Source organism: Hemibagrus wyckioides, linkage group LG17, assembly GCF_019097595.1.
Source record: "Hemibagrus wyckioides isolate EC202008001 linkage group LG17, SWU_Hwy_1.0, whole genome shotgun sequence".
Lineage (NCBI taxonomy): Eukaryota > Metazoa > Chordata > Actinopteri > Siluriformes > Bagridae > Hemibagrus > Hemibagrus wyckioides.
Genome location: NC_080726.1, coordinates 6,122,560 through 6,147,150, shown reverse-complemented (window position 1 = coordinate 6,147,150; position 24,591 = coordinate 6,122,560). Strand labels below are relative to the sequence as shown.

The 24,591-nt window shown below is 39.4% G+C and overlaps 1 protein-coding gene across 1 annotated transcript in view; it reads left to right on the top strand.

Annotated features, from left to right (window-relative positions):
• The first annotated feature begins 2,082 nt into the window (after positions 1–2,082).
• The window catches only part of dchs1a (dachsous cadherin-related 1a), a 120,169-nt gene continuing 97,660 nt past the window's right edge, over positions 2,083–24,591 (top strand). Inside the window, exons 1-2 of the mRNA XM_058413785.1 lie at positions 2,083–2,403; positions 14,633–16,453. Of these exons, the coding sequence (XP_058269768.1) occupies positions 14,654–16,453 (1,800 nt within the window). The 5' untranslated portion in view covers positions 2,083–2,403; positions 14,633–14,653. The remainder of the gene's footprint in view (positions 2,404–14,632; positions 16,454–24,591) is intronic.

The following is a 24,591-nucleotide window of genomic DNA, read 5'->3' as shown; positions in this document are numbered from 1 at the left end:
GTGTTTTGGTTATTTATTAAATAAATAAATAAATAAATAAATAAATAAATAAATAAATAAATAAATAAATTTCCTGCACACTCTATTACTTTAAAATGTAAGTGGTTGATATGATAATAGAATCATGGTATAATAAAAAAAAAAATAGATGTGTTTTTGTTTCTTATATACAGTTTCTCTTTTTCAGTTTGTAATATAGTGATATTTTTGACTATATTAAGTTGATTTTAAATATTGTAATGTTTTCCTCTCTTTAAAATCACCTAGAATTATCCCCTGGATAAAATGTGCTATATCAATTCATTTGCCATGCCATGCCATATCATTCCCTTAATTTAATTCATTTTCTGGATATTTTCCTCAACAAATCAGATTGATACAGTACCCTTTTTTATTCCATTTATTCATGTTTGTTTCCTGTATCTTGTATCAGGATGGTAAGCTCATAGGAGATTTTAATCACGCTCTCACTTGTGGTCAGATACGTCTCCGGTATCCAGATTGATATTGATCTATCAAGTTTAATATGTAAATGAGCTCATGACATTTGACCAAAAAATTGCTGTGTTGTTGCAAAAGATGACTGATGCAATAAAAATCTCAATCTTAGCTTAGTGTCACATTAGTATCTAGCCGGTTTTTGACCAGGCTTTAGTGAATGCCACTACACTGGATATGGCTCTCACATCACAGCTGCTGGTTTTAGATGTTATAGAGATATATAAGAGAGCAAGTTTAATCGACTCAGTTTGTTTGTCTAAATTATTCTTCTGTTCATTTGCTCTTTGACTTCTAGTGACTTTTTGACTATGTGTTAGCTATAGACAAACTGAGTCGATTAAACCTGCTCTCTATGTATATATATATATATAAAATCTCTAAAACCAGCAGCTGTGATGTGAGAGCCGTAGCCAGTGTAGGACATTCACTAAAGTCTGGTCAAAAACTTTTTAATGAAAATAATTGTCAACGATGCAAACCTGGGTGGTAATGTGGTGTAGATGTTTTAGGTGTGATATTCAACCCAGCTGTCTTATTCTGGTATGAGAACTGCACAGTCTCAAACCTTTTGTGAGAGGATCTGGGAAGATCATCAGACACTCTCTTTCCATTTTTGATGCCTTTTACTACAACCGCTGCATTCGCAAGGCCACTAGCATTGTAGATGACCCTTCCCAAGCCTCTCATGGGCTTTTTTCCCCTCCTGTTATATGAAAGAGGGTACCAGAGCTTCCATGCTACCACCATCACCTGACTTCATTGAGGAAGAAGAATACTCAGTGTACTGCTGCCTCCAAAATTCACCTGGACTAGTTGAGCTAGGCATACTCCATCCTATAATCATCACTTGGGCTGTTATAATACATTATTTTACACCACTGTATGCACTGAGGCTGAGTGTGAGTCTAGTTGGTAGCTCAAATGGTCAAGGCTCTGGGTCATTGTTTGGAAGATCGGGGTTCGAGGCCCCCATCCCACCCTGCTCCAGTGGTGCTGCTTTCATGGCTGACCCTGCGCTCTGACCCCAACCCCCAGGGATGGGATATGCAAAAGAATTTCACTGTGCAGTAATGTATATGTGACAAAGACTAGTTAACATGCTCCACCTTGTGTATTTATAGTAGATTGTGCATTCGTCTCACACTGTTGTGTATTTGCACTTGTGTATTGTGCTACTGTATTGTTTGTGTTGCACCATAGTCCTAAAGAAACCACATTTTGTTTGATTGTACATCATATACACTGTATAAATGTCTGCACTGTATAAACAAAGCTAACACGTGACTTGAACTTGTCATCTTTGATTATTTTGGACACATTTTTAGAAAAATAAGCAGGAGCTTTACTGAGATTTTTTTTTTTTTTCACCTCTACGCCTCTACTTTTCACAACAGTAGTAATTTCATTCTTATGCAGATTGGGGGCACCAAAGTCTGCTCGAAACTGAGTGTCCAACCTTTTCAGACAGAGGGACGGGGGCGTGGCTACGGTCCCGCACGTGGCGCTTAAATGATTCAAATAAAAAAACCATGGGCGTGGTTTGGGGCAGAAATGGGCGGGGTCTCGTGTGCGTTCCCTGAAAGTGTGGAGTGAAGAGTTGGATGCTGGAAAGGTTTGTTGTAACCAGGCACACTTTCACTGGGAAATCCGTTTAGAAAGCGGCGCAGATCTTTACACACTGACAACTGGAAACTCAACAACACACACACACACACACACACACACAGACCTGGAATGTTTTTACCACACACCCACGAGGACCAGATCGGGAGATGGATATAATTTAAGAGGATACTGTCTCAGCATCGCTTGTTTCTTTTTTCCTTTCTGAGTAAGAGAAGACTTTTTAGTGCACAGTTTTGGGGAAAAATCAGCCTCAGTGCAAACCAAGAGCAGATGAGTGTAAGTATCATTGATTGCTGAGTGTGTGTGTGAGACAGAGTGTGTGTGTGTGTGTGTCCCTCTGTGGTTGTGTGTAAACTTTATGCTGTCTGTAAAATCTTCCCTTCTGTAGATTGTTATTCATTTCCTAATGTGGTTCATTATTATTATTATTATTATTATTATTATTACTTTCCCCCCTCCTTCCATCAGTATCAAGCTTTTCTCTTCATAAATATGCTGCGTTCGAGTATCAAACAATTTGATTTTAACCATCTTTAAAGTCGTTGTTGTTCATTTAATGAGAGAAATAATTTCTCATCATTCACACTCTTAGAAGTTGTAGTTAATTTGCTCGTGCACTTTTGCAATAAGCAATAATGAATCGAATGAGATGAACACACGCGCGCGCGCACACACACACACACACACACACACCTCTGAGATCGGCACAAGTTGTAAACACGTCTTATTAATAAAAAAAAAATCATTTATTTATTAATTAACATTCATTTCTGGCTCTAGTGAAGTCACTGGGAGTCAGTGAGTAAATGATGGACCTTTGTAGCACAGATATCGAGCTCTGTGTGCTGATGCATGTGAGCTGAAGCAGAAGGATGTGAACATCAGCTCATGTTATGCACTTAATTATGAATTACAGTGAGCAGTCCTGTAGGCTGCACTAAACACAGCAGAAGTGATATACAAAGTGTATATAATGCTGGATGTTTAGGAGTCGACTGTATGTAGAAGCAGCATTTCAGCGTTTCATTTCGTTTCATTCATTTCATTTCATTTCATTTCATTGTGACCAGTTTCCTTTTCTTTCCTTTCCCTAAAAAGTTGGATCTATCCATTCGTAGTGTGCACTCTGACCAATTTTTCCCCCTTTCCTTTCCTTTCTGTTAAATCGAGATGTTTGAGATTGATCTGCATGCATGAGCACTTTGTATTCTCACCATTTTCCCCTTTTTTCTTTGTCTCCCTCTACTTTCTGTCAAATCGAGATGTTTCAGAGTCAATTGCATGCAGGAGCACTGTGTATTCTGACCATCCTTTTTTTTTCCCCCTGAAAGCTGGATGTCTGAGACTGGATTGCATGCAGGAGCACAGTGTATTCTGACCTTTTTTTTTCATTTTACCCTGCCCATCCCACAAAAAGATGGATGTTTGTGCAGACAGGACTGTACACTGTACTTTAATTCTATTTTTTTTTCTTTCTCCCCACACACCTAGCTGAATTGCATGCAAGAGGACGGTGTGTTTTTTGACCCCCCCACCCACTCCCCCGCCCCCCTTTTTTTCTTGTTGTTTTTTTTTCCCCCTAAAAGCTGAAAGTTCGAGAGTGAATTGCAGTGAACAGCAACCTCCACAACTCCTTACATCCCCCACATAGTTATTTATAATTAATTAGTGAAATTCATGCAGGGATCCTGTTTATTCCAACTTTTTTTTCTATATGATTTTTTTTTCCATTTCATTTCTTTTTTTTTTTTTAATTAAATAATAATAAAAATTGTTTAATTTTTATTTATTTATTTATTTTTAATATTTATGTTTAAGAATTAATTTCACACATGTCCAGTTTATGCAAACCATTTCCCCCTGATTCCTGAATGTTTCAGTGCAGAGGCACTGTTTATTCCGACCAATTCTTGTTCATTTCCTTTTTCCCTTTCTGCCCCCCAAAAACCTGTGTTTAGATAGTGAATTGCATGCGGGAGCATTGTGGCCATCTTTTCTTTTTTTTTCCCCTCTATCTTTTTCCTTTTTTTTTTGGAGATGTTTGATTTGATGCTAAATTGTAGACAGGAACACTCTGAAGTCTTATCATTTTTTATTATTATTATTTATTTATTTTTTTTCATTGAAGTTAAGAGCACTCTGACCATTTCTTCTTTTTTTTTTTTCCCGTAAAATAATTCTTTACAAGATCGAATTGAATCCAAGAGCCATTTTTTTCTGGAAGCTGAATTGTGAATTCTCGCTGTGTATACTCATAACCAACGTCTTCTTCTTCTTTTTTGTGTATTTAAGTAGCACAGTGTGTACATACATAAACAGTGTAGGATTTCAAAATCTCCAAAATACCATGCTCTGTGATTTTTCTAAATCAGATAAGAGAATATTTCATTTGCTTTCTGGCAAACTTTATTGCTCATTGCTTGCACAAGTGCATTTTTTTGAGAATTGAAGTATTTTTAGTGAAGCCACCCACCTCATGGAACTACACACATGTGGAATAACAGTGGCTGAGCTCTAATTTCATTTCTTTCTCAGCCATCATGCCTGTGCATATATATTTGCCCCTTCTTCATCCAAGACATTTTTTGTAAATTGATTTTTGTTTTTGTGAAATTTCTATCAGTGGAATTCTTTTGTTTGCTGTAGTTTCAGTACTGCCCATTTGTACAAGTGCCATGTTGAGGCTCCTTCACACCACATTCCTAATCATCCTCCGAGGGTTACCATAATTAATATTCATTATAGTAGCAGCGCCGTGTCCGTGCACCGAGAGTGTGTTTTCTTTAACTAATGAATTCTGGTTACTATAACTCCAAAGTCTCATTGAAAAAGTTGATGGTTTCTATGGTCCCACACTGCTCATGACTTGGCTACTGTTTCCTCCTGACTGTTTTTTTTTTTTTTTTTTTTTTTGGCTTACTAGCAAAAGGCAGTACAACCCAATTCCCCCCCTAGCAACTTTAGATCATTTGTCAACTGCCAAGCATTTGCTCACTTGTTTTTTTGGCTTGGGATTCACACAGCTTGTGCGTCATAAGCCGTTTGATTTGCGCTCCTTCTTCTACGTAGGATTGAAAAACGATGTATTTAGGCATCGAGTCATTTGCATGATGATCTTTTAGGGAGAACTGAATGTTTGATTCCAGAGAACATAATGCAGATTGCAGCTAATCGATCAGTAAATCTCAGCTCTCGGAGGGGACCGGGAGAAAATTTGGTTTAGCAGCGAGTGCCAAATCGACAGGAAGGAGTTTAACGCTCGAGCCATTTTTTATTAGTTACCGGATTTGAGAAAAATTTATAGAGTTTACAAAGAAAACAGGCGAAGAATGGATGCTCTGAGTCGAAGCTGGGCTTTCAAGACAATCCAGAGATTATGTCAGTAGACACTCTTCCCTGTAGAGTAGTAATTCACTCCTCAGCTCTTGCCTTAGGTGAACTGCGTTCTGTTAGCGCCATGAAAAAAAAAAAAACCCTCATTACAACCACTTTCATAACTTTACATCACTCTGGATTTCGTTCTTTTGGCTCCACACTGGTAACTTGCTGAGGACACGTGATCTTCTACAATCTTTGCACAGGATTGCTTGGTTCTTTAATGAAATAAAAGTCATTATCTTCTTCTTCATCATCATTATCTTCATCATGTCTTTCCAAAATGGTTAGTCCAGAAACTTTTCTGTGTACACTGCATACCAGATGGTGATTGCCCGGAGTTTCTCATTAAACTCTACCTGCTCATATTTTTTTTACTGCCGTACTGAACTCGGGGTCATTTTATCGCCCCGGCGTCATCACCCTTCGGTTTTTGCGACTGCCAGTGGTGGGCAGTAACGAAGTAAATGTAATTTTCCAGTATGTGTACTTTACTAAAGTATACAATTTTACTACATTATCCCACATCTCTCATATTAAAAAAAGAAAAAAAAAAATCAGTTGTCCAATTATAGCGCAGCAAACCGAGCTAGAGCGCACACATTATTTTTGAACCAATGTAAGGTATCTTTTTGATTTCATTAAATGCAGCGAGCGCAAACGGTTGGGTAGAGCATTAAAACTGCAGTATCACAGCCTGAGCCTACGATGGAATAAAACCCTGACCACCTGACCACCCATGACCCGTGTCCTTACCTGCAGGATTTGTTGTAGAAGTTGTAAAACAGAAGAAAGACTCTTTCATATTCAGATTCCTGCTCTGCTCACATGTGCAGAGTAGAGTGACAGATTCTTCTCACATCTAATGAATAGTTTATTAAAAAAACAACAGCATCAAGTGATCAAGTGGTTAAGACTCGGAGTTGTTTGACCGGAAGATCAGAGTTTAAGCCCCAGAGCTGAGAATCTGCCACCATTGGGCCCTTGAGCAAGGCCCCCAACCCACCCTGCTCCAGGGACGCTGCATCATGGCTGACCCTGTGCTCTGACCCCAACCCCCAAGGATGGGATAGGCGAAGAAAGAATTTCACTATGCAGTATTGTATATGTGACAAATAAAGACAACTTACCGTTAGAGCTCGGATAAACGTAGTACTTTTTTACTTAAGTCCATTTGGATACACGTACTTTTGTACTGTAAATCAAGTAGCAATTCAAACTGAGGACTTTTAGCGGAGTAGCATTTGAACTAGATTATCTCTACTTTCACTTAAGTACAGGAGATGTCTACTTTGCCCACCACTGGCGACTGCAATCTTGAAGCCGTTTCCTCTTCTGACTTCTTGTTCTGCTGTAAATCAAGATAACTCTTGGTGTACGTGTGGTTCTGGAGATGGTAAAGCCCAACAAAGATATGTTCCCAGGTGATAAAGAACATAAATGCGATAGCTATCAAAGCAGAGTGCGTGCTAATTGTTTCCCTCATGTCCTAAGGCACAGGCCCAAGAACAGGAACAAATGAAAGATGTTTTTACTCGCACACCGTTTTGATTTATTAGCAGTAGGTGCAACTATTGGAAGATCCAGTTCTCCATATGGTTAGAGAGATAGCAGAAACGATACATCCTATAGATACGACGAGGGACTAGGCTGTGTTCCATTAAAATCGCAAACACTGAACTCCGTAAACTCTGGACTGAACTCCTTCGCTCTGAGCCGCCAGATGTTTCCAATCAGTGCAGCGTAACTGAAGCTGTGTCAGCCGGTGTCATGTTCAAAGGCCCCTGCAGCACGCGTAGTGCCTTGTTTTTTTCCAGCCTTCCTCCATAAACAGTTCAACAAACACACACGCCGGGTCGGCGGCTGTGGGAAAGCGCCGATCGCCAACCGGTGGATAAACCATGCAGAGAGGCACTGTTATTTATTATTTTTTCCGTGCGTGTTAGGGTGTGTTGTAACACAAAGAGTGTGCACACATCAGTGCCGGTGTGCTTTTCTTTTTCCTGCCAGCCTTATCGGCTCCCGTGGATCTCCGTCCGTTCTTTCAGCTTATCTCATCTCAAGGAACGCATCTGCGTCTTCTCAGTGACGCCATATTACTCAGAGGAGAGCACGATCGTTGTTATATACTACTTTGTGTTGGAGAATGAGTGCCCGAGTTTAAATCACTGGGCTGTAATTGTGATGTCCGGCACCAGCTGAGCTCTTACATGGAGCCAGTGCAGGTGTTGGTTGATCCTCTGGATCCTGATGCTCCATTAGTATAGATGAATGAAGAAATAAATCATGCTATTATTAAAAAATAATCAACAATGCAGTGTTGGGAGTTACTTCTACTATCCAGAGTGGTAAAGTTTTCTAGAAACAGCACATCCTGAACTGTTTTATTACTATTTTCACAATTTTGTATTTATTAATGAACATTTTGCTTTTTAACTGTTTATTTTAAACATACACAAAACACATTGGTCTTTATTATAGAGTCCAAATACTATGAGGAGTCATTCTTGGAGCATCGCTTAAGTTAAGTTAAGTTGTCTTTATTTGTCACATATACATTACTGCACAGTGAAATTCTTTCTTGGCATATCCCATTCTTGGGGGTTGGGGTCAGAGTGCAAGGTCAGCCATGATGCAGCGCCCCTGGAGCAGGGTGGGTTGGGAGCCTTGCTCAAGATTGAACCTTTGGGCTTGAACCCAGATCTTCTGGTCAACGACCCAGAGCATTAACCACCTGAGCTACCACTGCCCCCTGCTTGAAGATAATGTGTTAGAAACTGGAGAATGCTTCAAAGTTCTTGAAGACTTTCCTGTGGTGGAAAACTTCCTGCTTATTTACATTTCTGGCATTTGGCAGATGCCATTATCCAGAGCAACTTACAATTTTTATACAACTGAGCATTTAGGGCCTTGCTCACGGGCCCAGCAGTGGCAGCTTGGTGGATCTGGGATTCAAACTCACAACCTACCAATCAGAAGCCCAACACCTTAACCACTATGCTACCACATTATCACAGTGGATCACCTCGGTTCACTAAAATTTGATTGGAAAAGTGGTGTTCTATGAGTGCTGATATTTAATACAACAGCAACTGTGTGTGTGTGTGTATCCTCATGTCTGAGTTTCACTACATAAAATTCCAATTCTAGACCTGCTCATTACACTGGAACGGTTACTACACTTAATACAGGCTGTCAGTCAGCCTCAGTGTTACCATGGCAACAGGCAACCACTCTATCCAGCTGTGGCTCGTTTGGGAAGTGTATTCATTGACGGAGCAAAAATAAGCACAATATTTACCCGTGTTGTGTCTGACACGTCAGTTACTGGATGTCTTGTTTATAGACGTGTTGTACAAAAGCTATTTCTCACTCATAGTCATGCTGTTGTATTGAATATGAGCAGCAGTGTTGATATTGCGTATAACACTGGGGCTGACACTGGAGACTCCTTCCATAAATGTAAATAAACTTCAATATAAATAATGAAATGTTTGGGGTTTATTACTGCCTCTGTCCTGAGTGTGGCAGAGTTTACATGTTTGGTTTCCTTTCGGTTTGTGTGTGAGTGTGTTTGTGTGTATGAGTGTGTGTGTGAGTATGTGTGTGTATGCAAGTTGTGTTTGTGTGTGTGTGAATGTGTGAGTGTTTGTGTATATGAGTATGAATGTGTCTGTGAGTGTGTGAGTATGAGTGTGTGTGAGTATGAGTGTGTGCGAGTGTGTGTGTGTGTGTGTGTGTGTGTGTGTGATGGTTGGCACCGTGTCCAGGATGTCCCCTGCTTTGTGCCCCTTGTTTCCCCTGGGAGAGAGAGACTCACTGTGACCCTGTGTAGTATAATCAGTAGAGAGAATAGATGGATGTATTGAAGTTAAATGTGGTTACACAAAAAGCTAAATATAATGTAAATAAAACAATATTAGCCATAAAACACAAACCTTATGCAAACAGTGTGGTAGAACTCTATATAGAACCCTATTCATAGCCCGGTTATAACATCGGCTACTTTGGCAAATAAATTGCCTTTTCCTCATCTACCCTTTTGAATAAATGAACCTTAGAGAAATGTAAACTTTTAAGTAGATTTTATTTGGCTCTGCACTCAGGCTTTTAAACAGAATGTCCAGTGTTGATAGTGGAGGTGTTTGTGAGGCGATGCTGAACATCCACCGGTGGGAAGATGACATCCTGGACGCTCGAGACACAACGCAGTTGCTCAGGCCAGCTGTGGTTGTTTTCACTTTGGCAGAAGAGTTACAGTGTTTGACAGTGTTCTTTGTTTGGCTTTGTTTAGATTCATTTTTTTCCCTCCTCTGTCAGCTATTTGGACCGGTACTGTGAAACAGAACTACTGGCTGAATGCATCGGGAGAGATAGTAACAGAGATGTAAGAGTTCATGTGTGCTTTAAACACCATTACAGAAGAGCTAAAAATCCCCCTGAGCTTTTTAAGGGTCAGTGGGAATTTAAAATGACCATTACATGTTATTGGGGCATGCTTTTTAAGCAAATAAGCTAGGCCTGTTTTCACTTTAGTACTGTCAGACCCCATCACTGCAGATATTGGGGCATTTACAAAGTGAATGTTTTCTTTTTCCTTCAACTGGGCCATTTTCTATAATTACACACCACGTGCGCTTTGTCATCTTAGCTTCAGGGTCAACCATGTGACCTAAAGGTGGAGCTAGGAAGGAAGGATGAAAACCTTGTCCCGATTAATCCTCCAGATTTTTGTTGTAACACCATGAACATATAACTTGAAACGACGTTATAAAGCCAACATCCTGGGGCTGTTTGCCTTGAAGCTGAAGTCAGTGTATGCGTTGTAATAACTGCTTTTCTATTATACTGAGGTAATACAGGCTTTGATTTTTGGAGTGTTTCTTACATTATTTTATTTTTTATCTCCCAAAATTTATTTATTTATTTATTTATTTATTGGTGTCTAAGATTCATTCTTTTCTTTTTTTTGAAATTCTGATAAAATGCACAATAAATAAAAAAAATTGGAGTGTTTTTTTTTTTTTACATTATGTTATTATCTTTTATTTTTTTATCTCCCAAAAGATTTGTTTGGAATAAGATTCCTTGAAATTCTGATAAAATGCACAATAAATAAATAAATAAATAAATAACAAATTTTTGGAGTGTTTTTTACATTATGTTATTATTTTACTTTTTTAAGGGATAAAAGGGGGGAGTTATAAGATTCATTCTTTTTGGAAATTCTGATAAAATGCACAATAAATTAAAGGAGTGTGTGTTTTTTTTTTACATTATCATCTTCTTCTTCTTCTTCTTCTTCTTCTTCTTCTTGTTCTTTCAGCTTTTCCCTTCAGGGGTCTCCACAGCGTATCATCTCTCTCCACCTATCCCTATCTACTGCATCCTCAACCCTAGCTTCATATCCTCATTCATTCCATCCATATACGTCCTCTTTGGCCTTCCTCTTTGCCTCCTGCCTGGCAGCTCCATGTCCAACATTCTCCTACCAACATACTCACTCTCCCTCCTCTGGACATGTCCAAACCATCTTATTATTTTAATTTTTTTATCTCCCCAAACATTCTTTTTTGAAATTCTGATAAAATACACAATAAATAAATAATTTTAAAATAAAATAAAAAAAAATCTGAAGGATTAGTTAAAAGATTCTCCAGAGAACCTTAAGCAGTTTTAGGTCTTCATTTGTTTTTATTATATTTTTTTTCATGTTGTTATTTTACCCGGATGGGATTCATTTAAATCAGGAAAAAATCTCACTCTAGAGACCGCAGCGTCTAAGAATCAAGTAGCTGTGATTTTAACAGATTTGCTAATGGTGACCTTTTTTTTCTATTAAAGGTTCTAAGCTTCCTGGAACTTTCACTGATGGGAAAAACACTCTGTAGGATTCCACATTGAATCTTTACCCTAGAAAGACAAACCGAAGGGGTATTCGATTTAACTTGTCATTTACAAATTGTTGCCATCAGTACAGGGAATTCCTCTAGAGAAGAGGTGTTTTACTCTGGAAGAAGTGATTACGTGTGATTTCAACAGATTTTTCAGCGGGTTTTATTTTTTCAATTATTCAACCTGAAGTGATTTTTTTTTTTTTTTTTTTTCAAGGAAATCTTCCTTGAATTCTTATTTCTTTTTCTTGCTATGACCAAAACATTTCAAATAAGCACTCACACCTCTTGGCAGGATAAACTCTTAATATCTTCAAAGTGTATATTTTGAGAAACCTTGGCAGCAGCATGTGCAGCTTTCTTTTTTTAAGCATTGGGAACTCCCTCGGAGTAAAAAAAAGGGAAAAAAAGAAAGAAAACACTTTGATCAGTCTGGCTGTGTGGTGTGTTACAGCCTCCGCACTTTGGAAGCAAACCAGCAGTAGACTCCTCATATCATATATTTTAACTAGGTATTAAATGCAAGAATAAGAAAGCTATCTTGGACGGGAGAGCCGCAGTGGTCTAGCTTCATTTGACACAGGGCAAGACGAGTGTGGACTGTAGAGGTCTGCTATATCCATTAGGTAGAGGGCCAAAATCTCTAGAGACCCCCTTTTCCATTCCAGGGGCAGTCACTGGAGGTATGACCTCTCTGTCTGAATGAAAAAAACAATTCTTTTCATCTTTGCTAATAGCGCTTTCATTTGAGGTAGCGGATATTTGATATTATGCACATTGAATCGTAATATCTGCATGACTCAAGCTTTTTCCTTTTCCCTGATTTTTGTGTGTATGCATCTGCCTGTCTGTGTGTGTGTGTGTGCTCCTACTGTCTTATGTATGTGTGAGCATTTCCTTGTGTGTAAGTGCTTCAGTCGCTCTGCCGCTGACAGACTTAAATGAGGATTGGATTCCCATATGCACAGGCAGCCTTCCAGCACAACCCAATTACAATGCAGCAAAGCCAGAGAGGGTGCAGGCCAGACTGCGTGGAGCCCTCCATCCCCACTCTCTCATTCGCGCGCACACACACACACACACACACACACACACAGACTGTCACCGCTATTGGGTAGACAGACCACCACAATCAGGCACACGGCACACATCTGTCACTCACACACGCACATGCACTACCACCAACCTCGAAACATATAAGTATTCACATGAGACCCTGTAATATGTGCACCTTTAAGCATTTTTCTAAATCATCTCCATCAAAAAAGAACGCACTCTTTTTTACATTACGCAAGTTCAGCGACTACAGAGGAGCCGTCAGCTCATGTAGCATTTAGGTGTTAGAGCATTTATGATTTTTGTCCAGAAATTTTTTTTTTTTTTTTTTATAGGGTAAAGGTCACTCAGTGGAAAGGACGGATGCGTTCCTGCTAGCGGTTATTTTGGTTTTGGGTTGAGTTTATCTAGGTGACCTTTGGACCTGTGAATTCACAAACCTCAGTCTTGTGAGCCAAAAGCAACCAAGTGGGCAGGACTGTGGTCTCTTTGTTGGCTAAAAAAAATGGAGGAGCTGCTTATTATTAAAGATGGTGCAGTGAGACGAGTTGTTGCCTCACAACTCCATGATAACAGGTTTGATCCTGAGCTTGAGTTGTGGGAATCTTCTTGCAACCATCGCTTGCTGAAAATTAATGAATGAACGCATTCTCTATTGTTAAGTAACGGATGTTTGGGGAAAAATTCTGTATTTTGTTTTCTCTGTGCCTGTAATGCTGGCAGTTCTGCATCAGTACCCGTGATCATTAAACCTGTTCCTGGAGACCATGTTTCCTACAGACATTAATTCCAGTCTTAATCCAGTAGAGTTGATCTGGCTAATAAAGTAGACGTGTAAGCTGGAGTGATTTAACGTTTTTTCTTTTTTTAAGAGAAAAGTAAGGCAGCTTGTTTTTTGTCTCTTGTTATAGTGTTTTCGGAACACTAAAACAGTCTGCTTACATTTTTTCCCTTGTAGTTTATAGTGAAAGTAGTGATAATGAGTTCTTTTACATTGCCTGTAATGTACTTCTGGATTTATGTGGTTCTTCAGAGTGTTTCATGCAAGACTCAGCTCTTAATAAAGTCAATTTTGTTTAATACGTTAAAGAAGGTGTGTTCATTACTGAGTAATTTATTTTCTATACCTTTTACCTTTCATTAACTAAAAGAAAAACATATCATTCTTTCTTATTTTCTTAGTAAAAAAATAAAGTTCCATGTTTTCGATCTAACAAGCATGTATAAATACTGAATCACATAATATTTATAATACATTGAATAATATATTGGATCATGGAATTATTTGAAATTCAGATGTTGAGTGACTTAATTATCACATGGTTGAAAGTCTGCAAGGCACGATTTTAATTTTCGGTACAAAAGATTTTTTTGCCAAGAGCGCACTTGAGAGTAGACCTCTGCTTTAGCCAATTCACATTAGTGGCTTTATTATAATCCTATATATTATCTTTGCCATTAAGGTTTCATTGTGTTAACAGCCCGTTATGCTTGAATGACTCAACCTAGCTGTCAGTACTTCTGTTCAAGACCCATGTAGAAAAACTTGTTTGTCCATGCAAGCAGCACTTTTTGGTTAAATTCATGGTCTGCATGAAATGGCTAGTACAAAATACATTCTTCAAGTTAACACACCAAAAGGAATAGCTGCAGAGGGAGTATTCAATACTGCCTATGGGTCTTTTAGACTCCCAATATCAGGGCTCACACCCTGCTAGTGCGAGTGTGTCAACATTTTCTCAGGTCCCGGAGTCTCCATTACACCCACTAACTCTGTATTCTCATGTACTATAGGGTACTGTTACACGTCAAGCACGATGAAGCTGTCTTGGCCAGTAGCACAGGTTCCATGCTTATTCAATTTAAAAGAAGGTAAAAGCAATAAAATAGGCTTGTGTTGTCTTTTTACTGGACTTGTACACTGGCCCTGTGGTTTTTGTTACTCTTGGCGAGAAGAATAAAGTGTTGACGTAGGTGAGAATAATTTACCTAAATGTGTGTCCACTGTGAGGAAATATGCCTATATCAAATATGGAATACTTCTTAAGTATTTTTGACTCAACCTTACCAAAACCTTTAAAGAAATAACAAGTTGTTTCTGAAAAGATCATTTCTATTGTATAGATAAACGCCAAGTCTTTGATTCTCAAGCTAACAGCCTCTTACTTTTGTACTTACAGGTTTGGTAAAAAGCAGCTAAAATGAAGAAAGTGCTCAGAAGAGAGGGAAGCACAATAATGGACCAATTCCATCAACACAGGACATGGGATAGCAGGCTGTTCGTGCTTCTCTGTGTGGCTCTTGAAATCTTCACAGCCCACTCGTCTATGGTGCCTGGTACACTGGAGCTCCAGCTAGACGAAGAGCAACCGGCAGGTACTGTAGTTGGAGATATTAGTGCTGGCCTGCCCCCAGGTGTTACAGCGTCTCTTTACTTCATCTCAGATCATGAGGGAACAGGTGTCGGTACGGACTTGGACATCGACGAGAGCACGGGAATCATAAGGACAGCAAAGGTCTTGGACAGAGAAGTACGAGACCGATACAATTTTATAGCGGTTACCATGACTGCTGTGACCGTGGAGGTGACCATTTTAGTTAACGACATCAATGATCATGCTCCAGTGTTCCCCAGAAAACGGGCCTCCTTCAAAATCCCAGAACAGACTACCATAGGTACTAAATTTCCCCTTGATCCTGCCTTGGATGCAGACAAGGACCAGCTGACAACTCAAGGTTACATTATAACAGACGGAAATGTGGGACAGGCTTTTCTTCTTGAAACCCGAAGAGGCTCCAATCAAGTACTTTATCTGGATTTGGTAGTCAATGCTATTTTAGACAGGGAGAAAAGGTCATCCTATACACTCCTCTTAGAGGCCTTTGATGGTGGATCTCCTAAGAAGACTGGCCAGATGATTCTGGATGTAACTGTGCAGGACATCAATGACAATGCCCCAGTGTTTAATCAGAGCAGGTATCATGCCACGATCTCTGAAAACCTGCAGCCAGGCAATAACATATTGCAAGTGTTTGCTTCGGATGCTGACGAGGGTGACAATGGCCTGGTGCTTTATGAGATCAATAGGAGACAGAGTGACCCTGATCGTTACTTTGTTATCAACTCCCAGACCGGAGTGATAACTTTGAACAAGCCCTTGGACTATGAGATGAGGAAGGTTCATGAGCTGGTTGTTCAGGCAAGGGACAATGCGACACAACCTGAGGTCACTAATGCCTTTGTGACCATACATGTGCGGGACTATAATGACAACCAGCCCACTATGACCATCATCTTCCTTAGTGAAGATGGCTCACCACGCATATCTGAAGGCGCACAGCCTGGCCAGTATGTAGCACGGATCTCCGTCACAGACCCCGATTATGGGGAGTACTCTAACGTCAATGTGTCTTTGGAAGGTGGAGAAGGAAAATTTGCTCTGACAACTAAAGATAATATCATCTACCTCATATGTGTAGATCAGATCCTGGATCGTGAAGAACGGGACCGCTATGAACTCCGAGTCATGGCCACAGACTCTGGAACCCCTCCCTTGCGAGCGGAATCTTCATTTACCATTCAGGTTACCGATGTCAATGACAACCCACCTTTATTTGACCAACAAGAATACACCCAGGTAATCCCAGAAGTGATCTTTCCAGGGAGCTTTGTGCTACAGGTCACAGCGCGAGACAAAGACCAGGGCCCAAATGGAGATGTCCAGTATAGTATATTGCAGAATCTTGAGAGTCATTCTGACTGGTTCAGCATCGATGCCGTCACTGGCATCATCACTACACTAACTCAGCTGGATTATGAGACGGACCCTACACCTAGTTTAATCGTTGTGGCAGTGGACAGGGGTAGACCTCCTCTGTCCTCCACTGCAGTAGTCAAAGTCATCCTTCAGGATATTAATGACAATGAACCTGTTTTTGGAAGCAAGTTCTACAACACATCCCTTAAGGAGAACCTTGCAGCAGGGACATGTTTCTTAGAGGTAGGATTACTCCTTCATTTGCAGTGATCTATCTATCTATCTATCTATCTATCTATCTATCTATCTATCTATCTATCTATCTATCTATCTATCTTTAATATTTTGTTTCTTAATTGCATTTAATTAAGATAATTATTCTTGAAAATACTGCAAATCTAAACAGATGTTTTAGAAACTTGACTTAAACGTTCCAGCTGAAAGGGATTTGGACATTTGGGACAGTTTAGTGAAAAGCTGTGTTTAAATTGGAGTCCTTGCGTTATTAGTTACCTGCTGTCCTCTGGCTGAAAGAGATTTGCTCTTTATTGGCTGTCCTCGTCTTCACCTCACAAAGGTTTCCAGGGTACCGAAGAGGGTATGGTGGAGCTTATTTTAAAAGCAGCGGGCTCTGCCTCTAAATTAGACACAGTCAAGATTTTAACAGCACTTACAGTTTGTTCCAATCTCGAGCCGCTTTGTATGATGAATGGGCCTTAATTTCGACTAAATGGCCTTTTGTCTGACTGTGAAAAATGTGGTGAAGCACAAAAAAGTGAGAGAAAAGGGCTTGAGTGGCTTGCTGTGATTTCATCTCATTTGTGCTGATTGTGTTTCTAAAGATTTCTTTTTTCCTTTCTGTTTCGGGTTGACCAGTAGAGTAGCATTGAACTGAAAACCTTGTAAAGATATTGCCAAATAATAATCGAAATTACACAACAGCTTAATGTAAAGTGATTTTTAACTGAAAGAGGGGCCATCAGATAGGAACAAAGTGGGCAGTGCTCTCTAAAATGAATTACTAATTTGCTTTTAAGGGGGAAAAAAAGTGTGAAGAATCATCCCAGAGGAATTTATTGCATCTATTAACCTAAAATGAGTCAAATATGAAATTACAACATGAAGCTAGACAGATCAGTGTGTTTTGGCCCTACTTGAACAGTTCTGCTTCTTCTCTCATAATTGATACAGTATATTGCATGCAAATAACACTCACAAGAAAAACTACGCCCCACTTTTTTACCTTATCTATTCACAACTTTTCTGACAAATTGAGTCATACACATTTGTATGAATTTGCTATTACGAGACCATGTTGCTTGGGTTAGCATACTTAGTATTCTTGCCAAGGCCAGGGTCCAAAGCAAGCTGTCTCTCACGCTCTGCCATAACTGGATGCAGTTGATGGGAGCTGGTTTACAGCTCAAAAGCAGTTGGGAGCAAGATGATACACAGACGGTGCAAACCGCTGCCAAATCCACATCCAAGCATTGCTGCAATGCTCTTGATGAGTGCTTTCTCCCCTCAACAGAGCAGCAGAGAAGAGGTTCCCACCACCTTTAAACTCACCCAAACAAGTCTTTTGTCCAATTGGAATTGGAATAGGTGTATTGTGATTAAGGATTTATTTAAGTGACTGAGTTCATTTAATGGCAGGGTGTAAGAAGTTTAATTAGAGCCAGTATTACAGTTTTACTTTATTGTGGATTCTATTTTACCCATGTACATTTTTTTTAGACTATAACATTTTCAGGTTTCATTATGTAAAATTCAGAAAGGTCTAAGCTTTATATAACCACTTGTATAGCTACTAATAAATTAATAGTTTTGCTATTCCCAAAATAAAGATAATCACAAAAATTATATGATTGTTTAGATTTTCTTATCCGTATTTTTCGGACATGCTTAAGGTACTTAAGTAGTGATTTGCTATAGTAAAGCGCCACCAAAACATTGTCTACATATTAAAAAAATTTCACTTAAATAATGGTGATCAATTAAAACACCATACTCTGCGTGAGCTCTATTTGGTAAATAACTGTAACAGATGTAGACCGAGCCCTAAGCGTATCTTGTGCTAGAACACTTGGACTTGGCCGTGTCCACTATTTGGGGTGATGAGAGTTTTTCATTCTGACCATGTGAAGCAGCTGCATAATTGGTGCATTTAGTCAAGACTGCCTTTTCTTAATGAATTGAATAAAGAAGACCATGAACGAGATGGAGTGTGGTTGCTCTGCAGGTTTCTGCCTCACAAAGAGCCAAGAAGGGCCTTTGTCCCATTCAGATTGATTGAGTACCCTACACAATTGCCTGTTAGCATGGGCTTGTTAGCGGTACACTTTATTTCCTTAGACCCTTAAGTTTGCTTTATGCTCAAGACACTCACCATTTACACTTTTCTGTGTCTGGTACTTTGATGGAATCTTGATAACAGTTCCCACACGGTAGGCTTCATCTTAGATGTGCTGGTGGAATAAAGTTAGGGTGAAGGGTGGGAGGGAGGTAAAAATTGCCTCACTGTGTGCATGGCTGATTGTAGATTATGGTGGCTCCACTGAAAAATGAGCCGAAACCCCAGACAGCTGAAGTGGGGAAATGAATGGTGACAAGCTCCTGCCCAGAGATGGAAGTGACCAGGATTTGACAGGGCCTCATCCTTTATCTTTGGCTCTCCTGAGCTGTTATCTGATCACACTTCATAAATCATTAAGATAGCGTGAGAACAAATGTGTAGCTATCTGTAGTGCTATGTTTTTTTTTTTTTCAGACAGCACTTATCATTTCCAGGGCTCCAGTGCTACCTGAGAAGATACTAGATGTTTGTAGGCTGAAGTGAAATATCACAGTATTGGTATGGTCATTAGGGAGAGAGAGGAAACTTTCAGATTTCCAAGTAGCCTTGGAGATGCTTCCTGTCTGCCTTGATAACCCTGTGGTGCAGGGATCTCTATGTTTGTAGAGTCCTTGAAAAGAAATCACTAATATAACATATATTTCTTTTGTCTTTGAAAGCCCCAGTGATTGGGCTTCAAAATGTTTTCTTTGCTGGGAAAATATCATACATCTATGAATCATCTTATTACATCTTATTGCCAATGGGGTATCCTTGTTCAGGACAATTTAGAGTACATTGTTCAGGTGACGTGTTTGAAGGCACTAAAGCGATGCTAAAGCAGCTAGAATGTGAGAGGGTTAAGCGAAGAAAGAGAAACTTGTGAAAGCCTGTGTGAACGGAGGAGGTAAACAAACAAAAAAAAAAGCCGGTAATAAAATATACTTGTAACGCCTTTAAGGCATTTGTTTTAATGTTATACTCTTGTGTTTTTCTGTATATCAGTTTTCAAAGCCAAAATGTGTTAGTGTTGTGTCCTAGAGCCCCGAAAAATCCATTACGCAGCTTTTGATCGTAGGAAAAATCCTTTTGTTTCAGTGTGTGGCCTGTGTGGTAACGATTTACTCTGGTGTGAAGCTAAAAAATAAGTTTTGAAATGCTGTAATGACCATTCAGAAGAGTGTTGGGCTATAAAATATAACTTTCTAGATTGTGTTTCCTCAAACTCCAAAGCAACATTCTCTTCGAGAGGCATTTTGCAAAAGTGGAATTTCTTTTGAGCCTAAAACCTTTATAAGCCCACATTCTCTCTCAAGCTAGCAAACGATCCCGCAGACATGGGAATATCTTTTCCGAAACTGTAAATTAAAGGTCATTTGAGTTCTGTGTGTTTTGAACGAGGCATTTTATTTTGTGGTTTTGATGAGCTGTGAAAAATGTATATGAAAATACAAATTTTTTTCTTCTCATAACCTAGTCTTGTGCAAATATGTAGAAAAGAGCAAGAGCAATATTCTTGGATATCATACCAACAAAGTTGTAAAGAAAGCTGCAACCGCTATACTCCGCTAGGACCATAACCTTTCTCACATTTCAAAGTTTAGCCATTTATTATTTTTAATATGAGTTGAATCATACAGATCCGTAATGTCATAAAACTCTTTGCTGGATGCTGATAGTTTCTCCTAATGCCAGGTTTATGTTGAAGTCTCAGCTATATTATCAGATAGCGGAAGACCTCAGCAGGCTTCCCTGTGGACCGGCTGCCAGGTCAGGAATACAGTGGAAGTCTGTATGCCTCATTAGGCAGCAAACACACTACCATATGGCTGTTTGCTCATGGTCAGATGTCTATTCCTTTCTTCGTTCAGTATTTGCATCAAATGCAATTTTTTCCTTGTGATCAAACTGCTATTTTATTGATATGAAATGACTTGGTCATAAAAGGCCAGCTTCTTTTATTTTTTTGCGTTTAATGCCAGGCAATTTTCCATAGTGACAAATGTCTGCATTCTCACCACTTTTTGCAGCGGCTTTAAAAAAAATTCAGCTTGGAAGCAGTTTATGATGAATTCTTCTGGGATAGGAAGTGGAGAGTTCAAAAAAAGTTTGCCCAGAAAGCTGAACATTGGCTTTTTCTGCTTCTGGATGCAAATGAGACCTTTGAATTATAAGGTTCTACCTAACAAAGTTGTAGCTTTGATTTCCAGTTGGTTACATCGGTTTCCAGTTTTATGGGTCTGTTGAGGGAAAGACGTTTCTTTGGTCTAAAAACAGATATCAGATACATGGACAATTTTTATTGCTGTATATCTGGATCAACAATCCCACTTGGACCAAAATTGAAGTTGGAACATTATAAATTGTATGATTACAAAGCCTACTGGAGACATGATGAATTGCAAATAGCCCATGTTGCTAAAGAAATAGAAAATGAATAAAATGCAATAATTAAGGGCAGCTGCAGGGATATGCAGAGGATTTGCTCAGAAACAAAAGAACATAACTATCCAAACAAATGGCTCCATAGAGTCTTCACTTTTGAAAACGATGCCCCGGTTAATATTAAGAGCTTTCTGAAATAGCTAAAATTACTACTTTAGGTTAGTGCTTTTTTACATAAACCATGTAATCTAGGTGACCACCAGCTCTTACCAATTATAAGTGCTGAAAAACAGAAAATGTATAGCTACATCGGTGGCAGACTGCTGTCTTCTGCCCCCATGATCTCTTATTGCTTTTTGAGGCAAGATGGTTCTAGGTTCTCTTCATGATTTTTTTTTTCTTCCCGCTAACTGCCATGCCTTCACGTTTCCCCCAGCTCTGTGGTTACAGCACACTATTTACATAGAGCAGGCAAATTGCAGGAAATGAGATGTGCTGCTTAATGTGTTAGCAAATATAATGCTTCCTCAGGCACTTATGCTGAGGCCAAGTGGTGGCATTGAAGTTGGCCTAAAAGTGGACCCACATATGGACATTTGGGAATGTCCAGGTCAGAGCCTGTAGGCTTGAAATCACTACTGGTTGTTCATCTCAATAGTTTCATTCTGAAGCTTCTGGCAGCCTTAATACTGAATTACCGAAGTGTGACTGAATACACTAGCTGGTACAGTACTCAGTACTGACATATTTAGGACACTCTAGAGTAGTTAGACAACACAATGGGAAGAGGGAGAGGAAAGACTTATGTATAGTCAGTGGTTTTGTCTCAGGAACTTTTAAGAGCAGCCATCATCTCCTATTTGCGTTTATTACATCTACATTTTTTTCATTTTGGCAGATAACTTTTATCCAAAGTTATGTGCAGTTAAGGCAGAATGCAATCCAAGCATACAATCTTACAGAAAGAAACGATTCTCCAAGGGTTCCTCAAGGGTTCTTTGGATAGGTACAAATTTTTAACTTTCGACAGAGGTTTTACTTGGAACCCTGTATAATAGGGAAAATTTCTATATTAAATCATTGAAGACAAATTGAAGAATTCTTAAGGGTTCAAGTAAGTGTAAGAACCCAACAACTGACCAGAACCAAGCTAAAGATAATAATACATAAAGAGAATAATACAAGTAAGTAGTTTTGTATAAATGACTGTGGTATAGGTTTAATAAATAGTTCTTTCTACCCACGCATCATTCCAGGAACATTAGATGCAAGGCAAGAATACAACCGGAATGGGAAACAGATCCATTACAGGATACCATGTACCCACATTTTCACACCCTGGGGCAAATTACAGTTTCCACTCCTCCCACTGCCATGCTTTTGGGAGACTGGGGGATTCCAGAGAAACAGAAGGAAATTAACATGGGTACAGGGTTCTTCTACCCTGGAACCTTGGAGTTCAAACAAACCTGATTTGGGACATTTCTGAAAGGTTGCAATGGACAATTTTCTTCATCAATGGTAATATGAAGGGCAGCATGGTGGCCTCAAAGCAAAAAGGTCCTGTGTTCGAATCCCGGGTTCGAACAAGCAGGGGCCTTTCTATGTGGAGTTTGCATGTTCTCCCCATGCCTGCGTGGGTTTACTCCTGTTTCCTCCCACAGTCCAAAAACATGTACATTAGGTTGATTGGCAATTCTAAATTGCCCATAGGAGTGTGGTTGTCTGTGTGGTTGTCTGTCCATATGTGGCCCTGTGATGGACTGGCGACCTGTCCAGGGTGTACCCCTGCCTTTCACCCAATGTGTGCTGGGATAGGCTCCAGCAGATCCCTGTGACCCTAATTAGGAATAAAGTGGGTATAGAAAATGGATGAATGGATGGTAATATGAACCTTAAGTAAGAAGCCTGGTTTTGGATTTTTTTTAAACAAAACTGTAATGGTATGCCTTTCAGTTGAACTCTATAACAATTATGACAACCCTGACATGTGACTCAATATGGGTGACTTTCCATAGCTTACATCTCCGTGCTGGTTAATGAACAGTCATTAACACAGAGGCTATAAAGGCTAGTATAAACCATATTTCCTGAAAGCTGCTTGTTCTGATGGGGGTGGTGGTGGTGGTGTGGTGGGTAACGCCTAACAGCTCCAGTGGTCTGTGGTTCGATAGTGAGCTCAGGTTACTGTTTATGCAAGGTTTTGCAAGTTCTCCCCGTGTCCTCTGGGGAGTCTGGTTTCCTTCCACATCCTCAATACACTCTGGTAGGTGGATTGGTTACTCTGAACTGCCCCTAGGTGTGCATAAATGTGTGTGTGTGTGTGTGTGTGGGTGTGTGTGTACACAACAGTGCTCTCTGATGGACTGCTGTCCCTTTCAGTGTGCATTCCCACTTTGTATCAACCGTAACCCTGACTGAGCAGCTACTGATAATGAATGAATGAATGAATGCTTGTTCTGATTGGCATCATTTAAAGTACTGCCTCTAGCAGTTGTGGCCATACTGGATGCCTTTATTATGTTTCTTTCATATGCAGCCATTTTGGACAATTTGAGATGTTGCCTCTGGGCAAGAAGGGCTCATTGCCTGATGGCAAGCTAAAAGTTCTTGTTGAAGTGTTTTTTCTTTCATCTGGCACTCAGTGACTGTGAAAGTCATGTTGATGTGCACAATAAAGTTGTTTTATTCTCATAACACATCTCTGACACTGAGAAATTATGAGTTGAAAATATTTGAGCTGCATCCCAAACAACAAAATAGACTTCAAAACTAAATGAATTCAGAAATAATGATTTGGTGCTCATTAGGGATATATTTACCAGAGTTTATATATGTGTAAAGCTGCTTTGTCCATTATTACGAGCACTATACAAATAAAACTGAAATGAATTGAATTTTACTAACTAGTATTACTCTACCATTTGTGTGTTCTTAGTATGCATTGTGTGGATTGGACTACAGCCTAGAACCTTGAACTCCATCAACACGTGACTAGTCCACGTAATGAAAGTTCTACCTTATGTGGCTTGCAATAGTGTTTTTTTCTACCAGAGGACAAAATTGTATATCCTCTAACTATAATCCAAGTCTTGGCATTCAAGTCACCAGGCAAGACCTAATCAAGCTAAGATGCTCTTTAACAAATCTAAATTTATTATGCATGCTTTTAAAAATTGGTGTTCAGCATTTTTTAGAGAAACTTTATAACTTAATGCAAATATATGGATATTTGAAAGATGAAACCTGAATATTTAACTTCAGTTTCACATGAGATGTAGACTCCTTTTGCTAAAAGTTCCTGTCTACCTCAGTTCTCCTTGGCTTTGCCTTGGGAATTGTTTTATGCAACTTTAAATGGCAAACAAAATTTGAAGCAGTTGCAGCCCTTTATTTGTTGTTGCAAACAACACAGTCCTTGTAGGCGAAGGCTGCTTTCAACTTAGGGACTTAGTCAGCAGTTCTTTTACTTTGTTGCTGTCTGGTACAAGTTGATTGGCTGTCAGTGTGGCTTAATGCTGACCTTGGAAATGTTTGTTGGGATTCACAGCACACTTTATAATGTACCAGTTTTTACTACTGCCATTGAAAATGTATAATGTCTTTCCAAGTCATTGGGAGTCCAATTGAAGTCGCAAATCTTTTTCAATTAAGTCCGATC